Source organism: Mustela nivalis, assembly GCF_964662115.1.
Source record: "Mustela nivalis genome assembly, chromosome: 6".
Classification (NCBI taxonomy): domain Eukaryota; kingdom Metazoa; phylum Chordata; class Mammalia; order Carnivora; family Mustelidae; genus Mustela; species Mustela nivalis.
This window is the reverse complement of record NC_139025.1, coordinates 115,466,893-115,479,163: the sequence shown is the minus strand read 5'-3', so window position 1 is coordinate 115,479,163 and position 12,271 is coordinate 115,466,893. Positions and strand designations below refer to the sequence as shown.

General features: G+C 38.9%; 1 protein-coding gene across 11 annotated transcripts in view; it reads right to left on the bottom strand.

The window, feature by feature from the left end:
• The window catches only part of NEO1 (neogenin 1), a 232,936-nt gene that overhangs the window by 33,303 nt on the left and 187,362 nt on the right, over positions 1–12,271 (bottom strand). For all 11 annotated transcript variants that reach the window (XM_082735725.1, XM_082735726.1, XM_082735717.1 and 8 more), the window contains exons 12-16: positions 11,409–11,458; positions 10,274–10,421; positions 6,028–6,138; positions 4,755–4,949; positions 1,532–1,627 (exon numbers count right to left, since the gene is read on the bottom strand). In XM_082735725.1, the coding sequence (XP_082591851.1) occupies positions 1,532–1,627; positions 4,755–4,949; positions 6,028–6,138; positions 10,274–10,421; positions 11,409–11,458 (600 nt within the window). The remainder of the gene's footprint in view (positions 1–1,531; positions 1,628–4,754; positions 4,950–6,027; positions 6,139–10,273; positions 10,422–11,408; positions 11,459–12,271) is intronic.

Here is a 12,271-nt window from a genome sequence, read left to right as displayed (position 1 = left end):
AAGCACACAGGAGAAGAGAAGACAGACCTACCAAACATGAGTGATGATGCTGATCTTGTTAAGTAAAAGCATTAAAGAAAAAAAAGGGGGCAGAGGTGATCTTTTTAAAAAGAATAATGTGAAATTTGCATCATTATACAAAGTATCCAGAAAATATAGTAGGCAATAGAGATACACAGTTCTGGAAAACAGATGGAAAAAGCATTTCTGAAAATGATAATTTCTTGGGTTTTGGGGACCCTTTAGAAAAATTTACAAGTCTAACATATTTATTTCAATACACCTTATCACTCAGCTCTATATTCGATGTTTTATCTACAGAAATTTTACATTATATGGATATTCCTTTATTACTTAAAATAACATTTTGGTCTCATAATAATAATTAATAATAATAATAAATGTACAGTTGATCAAATGGATAGTACAACTGACTTTATACTTTTTAAAAAATTAACATATAATGTATTATTTGTTTCAGGGATACAGGTCTGTGAGTCATCAGACTTACACATTTCACAGCACTCACCATAGCACATATCCTCCCCAGGGTCCATCACCCAGCCACCCCATCCCTCCCATTCCCAAGCCCCCAGCAACCCTCAGCTTATTTCCTGAGATTAAGAGTCTCTTATGGTTTGTCTCCCTCTCTGGTTTCATCTTGCTTCATTTTCCCCCCTTTTCCCCCATGATCCATTGTCTTGTTTCTCAAATTCCTAGAATCAGTGAAATAGTATGATAATTGTCTTTCTCTAACTGACTTATTTCACTTAGCATAATACCCTCTAATTCCATCCATGTCATTGCAAATGGCAAGATTTCGTTTTTTGATGGCCACACAGTATTCCATTGCTGACTTTATAAACTCTCTATATAAATAAAACTCCCAATCAACTTAGGTGACTAGTGAAGAAAATGCTGGATTCACTGATCATACACATTTATTGAGACCATCAGTAACCTATATAATTCCTCTAGAGATACGGAGAAGTGGTTTTTTCTTTTTTTTTTTTTTTCACTCATTTTAGTTATAACTCACATGACCAAAAGACAAAAATCACTTTTTTAGGGATAGGGAGGGACAGAGGGAGAGTAATAGAGAAAATCTTAAGTAGGCTCCATGCCCAGCATGGAGCCCAATGCAGGGCTCGATCTCACAACCTTAAGATCATGACCTGAGACAAAATCATGAATCAGATACTTAACCAACTAAGCTACCCAGGTGCCCCCCAAATCACTAATAATTCTCTCACAACTATAGTTCTAGATCCCAACATACTAAAAAAATGTGCTACATATCTACATGGAATTATTTATCTGAATGACTGGATTGTTAATATTTTCTAAAAAACAAAACAGAAATTAATGGAAATTTCTGTTTCGAAAGCCTGCTTTCCTATACGAAGCCTGCAGCTTATGCTGGCATATGCTCTTCCTTCCACCAATACCTGTGGGACAGACCTCAGGCCAACATTCCACATGAGCTTCTGGAAAAAGTGCTTGAAGACCAGAGATGGACAGGATGGCTTACCTGTGTGAGGTCTGGTCACAGCACTCTCGTACAGGGGGATGCCCTCACCCACATTGTTAAAGGCTTTCAGGGTTATCACGTAGTGAGAGCTGGGATCTGAAGGAAGGAAACAAGTGAAAACACTTAGGAAAAAATTCTCCAGAACTTAAAAAATTCAAGGGTGACAGTGCATGAACTTAAGTGCGGAGGAAGTCAAGGAGGATTTTAAGAGGATTTTAAAATGTGTATGTGGGATTCCTCCAGGCTGTGGGGAAACACAGCGATGGCAGCAGACACAGCACAGAGAAACTTCTGGGATCAATGTCTCGGAGTCAGTCCCAGGAGTGAGACTGGCTGTGCCCGAATCCTCTCTTGGCCTCAACTAACCAGTGGTTTAGTGATGCTACCGTACAGTGGAGGGCTTGGACAAGAAGAAGTAAAAGGATTTTCATGCGGTGTAAGCCCATGGGTGGAACTTGGTGATTCACTGTGGTTTTACTGGCATTTCTCTGATGATTAATGACATAGAGAATCTTCTTATGTGCTGATGGTCCACTTGTATATCTTCTCTGGTATACTGCCCATCCCAATCTTCTGCCTAGTCTTTTACTGGAATTACCATCTTCCTGTTAAGGTGGAAGAGTTTCGTATTTTCTGGACTCCAAATTCTTTGTCAGATATTTGAATGATGAGTATTTTGTCTTAGTCTGTAGCTCATCTTTTCAATTTATTGGTGTCTTTCCCAAAGTTGGAAGTTTTAAATTTCAATGAAGTGCTATAGATTTTTTAGTTTTATAACTTATGCTTTATGCATCCTGAGAGAATCTTGTCTACCTCAAAGCCATGAAGGTTTTTTCCTGTCTTTCTCTAGAGGCTTTATGGTTTTAGCTCTTGCCTTTAGGTCTGTTTTCGTGTATGATGTGAAATAAAAGTCAGGGAAAGTTCCTTTTCTTTCTCATACAGATATCCAGTTCTTCCCACACTGTTTGTTGAAAAGACTACTCTCTCCCCACTAAATTATCTTAGCGTGTTTGTCAAAAATCAATTGATCATACACACACACACACACGGGTCTTTTTCTGGACTCCATTCTGTTCTATTGATCTATAGATAATACCTACCTTTGTACCCATACCACCTCCTCAGTTTCTTGATTACTACAGTTTTATGTAAGTCCTGAAATCAGATAATGTGGCTCTTTAGAAGATATCTGAAGAAATGTTGAAAGACCACACTACCTGAGTCCTCTTTTTCAAAACTGTTTGGCTATTCTACTTCCTTTGCTTTTTAAAATTAAGTTTATCAACTTCTATAAAAAAGCCTGCCAGGATTTTATTTGGAATTGCACTGGGGGAAATGTCATTTTAATAATATTATCCGATCCATAAACATGGTACCTCTACTTATTTAAGTCATTAACTTATTACCCTCAGCAATAATTTTCTAATTTCCAGTGAACAGACCTTGTACATATTTTTAAAAAGTTTATCCCTAAGTATTTCATATTTTTTGATGCTATGTAAGTAGTACTATTATTTTAATTTCGACTTCCAACTGCTTATTGTTAGTACATGGGACTATAACTATTTTTGTATATCAACTTTGTATTCCGTGACTTTGCTGAACTCACTTTTAAGTCTAAATAACCTTTTTTTGTAGATGCCTCAGGATGGGTTTATAAATGCCATTTTCCATAAGAGAAACCAGCATTCCTTGGAGAAATGACTGATTCAAAGGCTAAGGGTATGAAAATATCAGATGAGACCACTATATCTTGCTGCATTAAAAGGAAGAAAGCGCTCAAAGAAAGATAGAGATGTCAAATAGAGGAATCAATCATAAAGAGACTCCCATTCACCATTCTTTCAGTAAGGAAGAGGAGGAAAGCTCTTCTTTATAAAAAATAAAAATGGTGATAAATGTAAAAGAAATTAGAGAATTAGAAACTCACTGGGGAAACACCACAATAATAACTGTTACTAAAGATGCTAAAACTAGTGAACGAAAGTTCGATGAGAAACAAGATGTTTACAAAGACTCAAGGTATTCCACCTCACAAGGTATTTATTAATTTTGAAGGAGAAAACAATAACTTTAGGGAATGTGGCAGATTCCCTCTGAACCAAGTGATTAAAGTTAACATCGCTAGCATCAGACTTTGATGTGCCTCCTGATAAGATGCACCGGCAAGAACACAATGTGTATCTGCTATTCCTTCCAAAAAGGCATAAGCTGAGAGTAGTGAGGAAATACTAGACATGTCTGAACTGAGAGACATTCTATAAAATATAAACGGTCTGTTCTTATCAAAAATGTCACAGTCATAAAATTCAAGAAAAAAAACTATGGAAATGTTCTGTAACAGAGAGAACTAATGAGACATGATAACTAAATACAACAAGTGGTCCTGGACCAGAAAACAATGTTTTTCTTTTGTTATAAAGGATGTTAGGGGCGCCTGGGTGGCTCAGTGGGTTAAGCCGCTGCATCCGGCTCAGGTTGTGATCTCAGGGTCCTGGGATCGAGTCCCGCATCGGGCTCCCTGCTCAGCAGGGAGCCTGCTTCCTTCTCTCTCTCTCTGCCTGCCTCTCAGTGTACTTGTGGTTTCTCTCTGTCAGATAAATAAATAAAATCTTAAAAAAAAAAAAAAAGGATGTTAATGAAGAAACTATTAAAATATAAATAAAGTCTACAGATACTGTCTGAATGTTAATTTAATGACTCTGTAACACTGTACTGTAGTTATATTAGAAAACACCCTCATTTTTAGGAAATGCACATTAAAGTATCAGAGGGTGGAGGGGCATCACATCTGTAACTTACTCTCAAATGGTTCAAGGAAAAAATATGTATGTACAGGAAGACAGAATGAGAAAGCACATGTGGTAAAATGTTAACTTATGAGGACTTTTAGTGAAGAATATATAGAAATTATATATATATATATATATATATATATATATATATATTTTTTTTTTTTTTTCCCTTGAGAGGGAGAGAGTTAAGCAGAGTGGGGAAGGGGCAGAGAGAGAAGCAGAGAAAGAATCTTAAGCAAGCTCTATGCCCACTGCAGAGCCAGACATGAGCCAAAATCAAAAGTCAGATACTTAACTGACTGAGCCACCCAGGCACCCCTGTTTGTTCTATTTTTTAAAGTTTTCTGTAAAAATAAAATTATCATACAATAAAAAGTCAAAAGAAAGAAATCCCCCATGCAATTCCTTCTTCTACTCAGCATACGTACCCAGATTTTCGATGGTGTAGTAGCGCTGTTTATAGTCCACTTTGATGGTCTGGGCATGAGGGCTGCCAATGCCATAGCCGATGGCGTAACCTCTGACCACAATGTTCTGATTCTCTGGAGGAGTCCAGCTTACTACAATACTAGTGACCAGCGGCCGGACGTGAAGAGAACTAGGCACTTCAGGAACACGAGTTTCTGGGAAGAAGAGTAGAAAAGCAAGACTTGAGAATATTTACCATCCTTGGGCCATGGTGTTTAGTCTCCTGCCAAATTATCTGGTGCTAAGATTTTTTCATTATGCCCAAGAAGTCACAGAGAATCTGTATGTATAGTAGGTATGGCTCAGGGTTTTACTACATTCTAAGAAGAGAGCAAAACATAAACAAATGAAATATAAGACAATGCAGTATTAATTTGGAAGGGAAGACAGAGAGATTGAAGAACCTCTGCCCAAGGGAGAGAAACAAATAAACTGCCTTTCAGTAGTTATTCATCCCACGTGGTCCCACATCTGAGACCCAGACTCACCTAGGTGGAATGAGAAAGGCCTAACACCATCTAATTAGAAGCCTGTTGTCAACGGATGATCGAGTATCATATTGTACCAACTGTATCAATTATTCACTCCCCAGAGTAATATGTCAGAAAATAGGAAACTTAAGAACCACATACTGATTTAAATAGTGGGAGACAAGAGGCTTAAAAAAGGTAGCAATTTATAGTATCTTTCAATTCTGTTACTTCAAGACATTACTTGCTGTCTTAATTTAAAATTTAGTAAACCAAGAGTGAGAATAAGGACCCAGGTGTTTGGTCTCCCAAGTGCAGCACCTGTGTCTCATAAAGGCATATACACACCTATATCAAAGTACCCACTGAATCAGGAGGCAGAAAAAGGGCAAAGTGTCCAGGACTAAGGGAAAAGGCAAACTGCGGCTGAAAAAGGAGGGATGATGTGGCTCAGTGTTAAACCTCAGATCATTCATCTGTTCAAGGGCCTTGCTAAAAAAAATTAGACAAACACCTATACATTTTTATTTGTTCTGGTTCTGCTGAAAGGGACAGGTCTCCAAAAACTTCTGGGCCGGGGTGGGGGTGGGGAAGCACTCCCAGAGACCTCCTGCCCTACAGTAATGACAGCAGTGGAATGCACTGAAGTTAAAGCTCACAGATTTAAGCCAGACACACCCCCACATCTGTGGTCTTCCAGTTTAACTAATCTGACTACAGTTAGTATCTAGCTCCTCCCAGTCTTGTGGATTGTTGTTCTTACCATCTAAGTCACTTTCAAAAGTTTCAGCAGACAGCCAGTCAGTAGCCGGGCCGGTACCGTTGACTGTGAGAGCAGCCACTCGGAAATTGTACTCAGTACCCCGATCAAGACCTGAGACCCAAATGACAAAAACAAACAAACAAACAAAGAAAAAACAAAAAACAAAAAAGAAAAAGAAAAAAAGACAAGCTGAAATAAGAGTTCGGAAAACAAAAGATTAACACCTCATTAAGTATCTCATCTGTCAAGTCAGCACACAGCCACTATCTTAATAAAATTTCAGTTAGTTAACAGAGCACAAACAACCTATCAGCACAGCACAGAGGAGCTCTCAGGTCCCCAGTAGAGGCTGAAGACCACATCAACAGGAAAACCGAGGAGCAGAGTTCCCAGGAGCTTACAGACCCCCACCCCCCACCCCATCCCCCGGCCTTTATTTTAAGAGCTTGAAGTCCACTCAGAGATCATTTACTGTAATCTCTTCATTTTGTTACTAAGGAAGCTAATGTCAAAAAGAGGTCGAGGATAATGAAAGAGTCATAACAAAGGAACAAAGTCAGTTGGTCTCAGAAGACTGGAAAAGACTGGAAAGAATTAAAAGCTGTAAATCCTGCTGGGTTACCTTACCTCTGTTCTCTGAGCCAACCCGTAACAAGAATAGAACAATTTTAAACACCAAATATGGTCTACAAATATATTTCAAAACAGCCTACCTGCCCATAAGTATATATAAAAAGTAAAGGAGGAATAAAACCTTTCTTCTATGCAGTTTTTCATAGTTTTATCAGTAATAAATTTACCAGTGTATGGAAGGCAACATAATCCACATGTAAAAGTCTATCCTACGAAGTAGGGCGACAGCCAATAATACAGTTAGCTACTCAGATATTCATGCATCCAGTTTTTCTTTTTTTTATGTTAAAACACATAACAAAATCTACCATCTTAACTATTTTTCAATGTACAGTTCACATGTATACATCTTAGAGCACTTAAATACTAGACATCGCATTACATCTTATGAGGATATGAGAAATGATCCTACCTCTCCATACTGAAATATTGGGATCTTTGGCCAGTAGCAATGCACAGAAGCTCTAAAGAGAGAACCACAGGGGCAGAGAGGACGTGGCCAGGATGCAGGATGGCTCAGTTACTGAATCCTGTCACGTGGTGAGAGAAGAGATGGATGGTTCTGTTCTTAGCAGGCCCATCCTGAGGCTGTCTGCCCATGAGAAAGCAACAAGCAAGGCAGAAGCAGAAGCAAAACGGCTGGACCCAAGTCAGTTACCTGTCACCTTCCTGCATACACTGACCAGAAAGTGCCAGAGAGGGTTATGCATGTGTTTGTCATTGTTAACAGACAAATAACATAGGCCACTGGCAAACATGGTTCCACTGAGGTCCTAAAAGAATTCAACCAATCAAATTATCATTCCCTCCCCTCTGGGGAGCTACAGTGTAAGAGAGCAAGTGAGAGTGAGCGTGCGTGCACATATGTGTGAGCTAGAGATGGGTTTGTAGAGAGGCTAAGAGTTCCTTTCCCCCCAGGTAACCTACAGAGTTCATAGACTCAAACGAAGGCCCACACTTCGTATTATAAAGATACGGCAGAATGTGTTAAGTGCTGTAAGTGGTGCAAAATGAAGAAACAACAATTACTTCTGGCTAGCACAGAGTCATGTAGTTTGTGGTTCAGGAAAGGATCCTTGTAATCCACACTGCTCTCTGATACTGATCAAGCTTCAGGTTAATGCTTCAAGAGAGCAAAGATGTCCATTTTTGCTCACCATCATATACCTCATGCAAGCACATGCTAATACGAGTTCAATAAAGTCTGTTAAGCAAATGAACCTAAATATGATTTTAAAATGCTAAGATTTTCTCCATAAAGAAAAAGCTATTTTTACATTAAAGGTGATTATTTTGCTTACACATCAAACATTTCATTGAGAAAATGAACAGTCCTCTGTGGGTGGAAAGTAACGTGTAAAATATTTCTACACAATTACAGTGAAGTTATCAGCTCAAACCAGACTTTATAACTGTTATAAGATGTATATGAAAATAGTATATGTAACACGTATATGAACATTATGTAACATATCTATAACATGTATATGAAACAGTCTCCTTATGGTCCAGAACTATATTGTTTTCACATTATTAGCAACAAAGACAGTGCCTGGTATACCGTAAATATCTACTACTAAATATTCAAAATAAAAGACTTGCGGATGGGAAATGTTATCCATATTTGGAGTCAAATCAGCAACTGCTTTTTTAAATTTTCAATTAGCCAACACACAATACACCTCATTAGTTTTGGATGCAGTGTTCAACGATTCATTAGTGGTGTACAACACCCAGTGCTCATCACGACACATGCCCTCCTTGATACCCATCACCTGGCTACCCCCTCCCCCTATGCCCCTCCCTTCTGTAACCCTCAGTTTGTTTCCTGGAGTTGAGTCTCTCACGGTAGCTGATTTTTAAGAACACCTGACTGTACTGTAACACTCCTTTAGTGAGATATCTCAGCAACACCACCGCAACCATGCCTGCTTGTCACAGCTTAGAGCTGTGGGGTTCATGTGAAGAAACTCAAGGACTGAAAGCTACCCCTGGAGACAAACATTCACCTATTTTGAAAGAAGCCAATCCCATCTTCGAGGTGAGGAGTAAGGAGAAAAGCTTGTGGGATTACTGGAGTACATGTTTTCACTGTCAAGAGACTCACTCAAGTCTTAGACACTCATCCCATTACACTTTTGACCCTAAATGTTGGTCTTCTCAAGAACTTGGCCGCTGGAGGCATAAGAAAGTGGTTGATGTCAAGCTTCTCTACCAAGAAGGGGGCAATGTAAGGGAAGCTGAGAGCTCCCCAAGGGTGATGAAATTCATTCTCAGGGCTTAGATAATTATGTCAATATCTCCAATTCTTGCAGTTTTCTTCTACTAGTTCTGTTAGAAACCCCCAAAATAATTTCTTAGGGGCATTTATCTTTATTCTTTACAAGCACAGTCCCAATATCCAAAGAGCAAAAAGCATTTCTTTTTCTTCCCATGCTCCTCCTGCAAAGCCAACTGGCCCTTGCAGAGCCAAGTCTACTCCCCCTACTGAGGGAAGATGATGCGGCTCTTCTGTCATCTATAGAGAAAGCCCATGATGGAAATGCACTGTTACCAAGTACACCACTTGCTCTGCAGCACACAAAGGGAAAATGACACAAAAGTAGCTATCCTGGACAGAATTCTCTAACCCTTTATCATGTAGCAAGTAGTAGCAAGTCTAAGAAAGATTACTGCATTGCTATAGCTATTCACAAATGTTTCAGGCCACATACACATACAGGAGTGGTATCAGTATTATAAAAATCATTTTGTAGACCTCTGCTACCAGCTACATTGAAGAGATTTTTAGCTTTTGTTTTACCTTGTTTTGAGATGGCAAAAAACCAATACAGACTTCGGGTGGTTCAACTTACTATTTCTTGACTTTACAATGGTACAAAAGCAATATGCATGCAGGAGAAATTGTACTTCAGATTCTGAGTTGTGACTTTCTCCTACCCAGGCTAGCGATAGGAGGCATAATCCTCTCTTGTGATGCCTGGCACGGGCAGTGACAGCTCCCAGTCGGCCTTGAGATCATGAGGGTAAACTCCTTATACACTTAAAACACTGTGTTTCATTCTCAGTACAGTATTCAATAAAATACATGAGATATCCAATAAGTTGTTATAAAATGGGCTTTGTGTTAGATGGTTTTGCCTAACTGCAGGCTGATGTAAGTATTCTGAGCATGTTTAAGGTATGCTAGACTAAGCTATGATTTTGGTAGGTTAGGTGTGTTAAATGTATTTTTGAGTTAGGGTATTTTCAAATTTTGATGGGTTTATTGGGACATAACCCCAGTGTAAGTTGAGGAACACATGTGTGTGTGTGTGTGTGTGTGTGTGTGTGTATATATATATATATATATATATATAAAAAGAAAATATGGGAAATACAGAAAACCACAAGTAAAGAAATAAAACTCAAACACAATCTCAATAGAGATGACAGAACCTATAAGATTGTGTTCCATTAATTTTTATCAAGTCAGAAGTAGATTGAACCATTACAAATTATTTTGAACTGTTTTCACTTCAAGTCAGCTGTTCAGAGTAGTCATTAGACTAGCATAACTCACTGCCTAAGAAAGATGCCGTCTCCTATCTTCAGCCATACCAAGGCAGCTTACCTTCAATCAGTTGAGACGACTGTGTCCCAGGTACCAAGGTCTCAGTGACATCACTTTTTCGGGAGGCCTTCCGGTAGCGAATCTTATAGCCAGTAATCTGACCATTTTGTGTGGCTGGAGGAGGAGGCTGCCAGTGAATCACAACACTCTGGGAAAGACAAGATTACAGGGAAAACACTGAATATGTCAAAAGCTTGGTCCTGTTCTATATATCATTATCCTGAATTCACTGACATAGAGGTAGCAGGGTACTCAGACAGAGTTTTAATTAGGAATCACTCAAAATTCTTTTTAATTTTAAAATCCTCAATCATTAAATGGGAAGATTACATTTGCAGTCGGTATGCTCTGGGCCCTTATTCTCTTGGGTATTTAGACACTAGGCAAAAGACTCAGAAAAGCTTTCAGAAGGAGAGTATGAGGTCAGAGGCACATAGATTAGAAGTAAACTATGATTAGGTGTAAGGTTCTCTTCCATTTCTATTGTGAAATGGCTTAAATTAGATAATTTCTGCCTAAAACTCTTCAAGAAAGGAATCATTAATTAATAGCTGGTTTTTAATTAAAGGACAAGGATTCCCATGGTACTTTTTGAAAGGACTGAGTGTCTCAGTTGTCAATGTAGTCCAGAAGTGGCTCTGGGCCTGTGAGAGGTACATGTGGTCTTCAGTGTACAAGGGACTTGGCTAGGAGGGAGTCTGAGCCTGGTCTTCAGTGTACAATGGACTTGACTAGGAGGGAGTCTGAGCCTATGCACCATTCTGACGGATGTCTACCTTCACTTCACAGTGGGCTCATCTCACAGTGCTAAGGGGCTATGGTATCATAAACAACTTACTTCTTCCCATCTTATCACCAGTGTTCTGAACTGCTAAGATCTATAATGTCAGAATCTGCAAAACCACAATGTATCTGAAGAAAGACTAAAGTAATCTTGGCATCAGAGAAAGGCAGTAAAGTTAAACAGAAAACATAGATTTGGTTTCTAAGTCCAGCTTTACTGGCAGGGGTAATATCTATGACACCTTACTTCTCTGCTTGATCATGATTCTGCTGATGTCAAATTTCCCTCTCCATAAGCCTTTCTGAGACTTAACAATATGCCAGTAAAAATGAATAGCAATACAAAGTTTACCTTTGAATTTCTTACTTCTAAGGACAGATTCTGAGGAGCAGCACTGGGAACTGGACAGGAAAAAAAAAAAGAAAAAAAATATTTTTCAGTCACCCACAAATCACCCCAACATGTGATATTCCTGGCTAGACTTTACACAAATGCGCATCTCAAACACTAATTTGCAACCTGAAGGTCGAAAACTAGCTGCCAGTGCCTCTCATGTTGATTGCAGTCTGTGGATAAGGTGTGGCCACATTTGATTCACTTAAAAAAAGAGAGACATTCTTATAACGGCACCCATATCCAGGTCAGGTACTTATTTCAAAGTCAGAAACTTTCGGACGTCAGATACTTATTTCAAAGATATGACAGTAACTCTAGACTTTTCTAGAACCCAGACATATTCTGAACCTTCAACATATTCTTTTGAATATCCTTGTTGATGGCATATCTTTATCTTGGCGAAGAACTACAAATTTTCTAAAAACAGCTCTAATGAAAACGGCAAGTCAGCACACTGGGTAACGCTGTTTCGAGTCCACAATACGAGGTACATAAATCAGTGAGCACTGCATTCTTGTGGGGTTCCTAACTTGGTTTTGAAGGCAATTCCCATTAGAATAAAGAGGTATTTACAATGACAGCTTCAGTAAAGAAATGATTTGACTTCCCAACGCCACTTTTATAGCAGGGAACACTCATTTCAGTATGAGAAGTTTGGGAGTACTGGTTAAACAAACAGCTGCATTACTTTAGTTTCTCACATATGAGAACACAAGACAGGGCTATCTCAAATTTTATGATCCACACACCTTCCAGCATCCCTCTTTGTAGTAACTATAGCAAGCAAAAAGAATGTAAGTAAACCTGATTAATTTCCC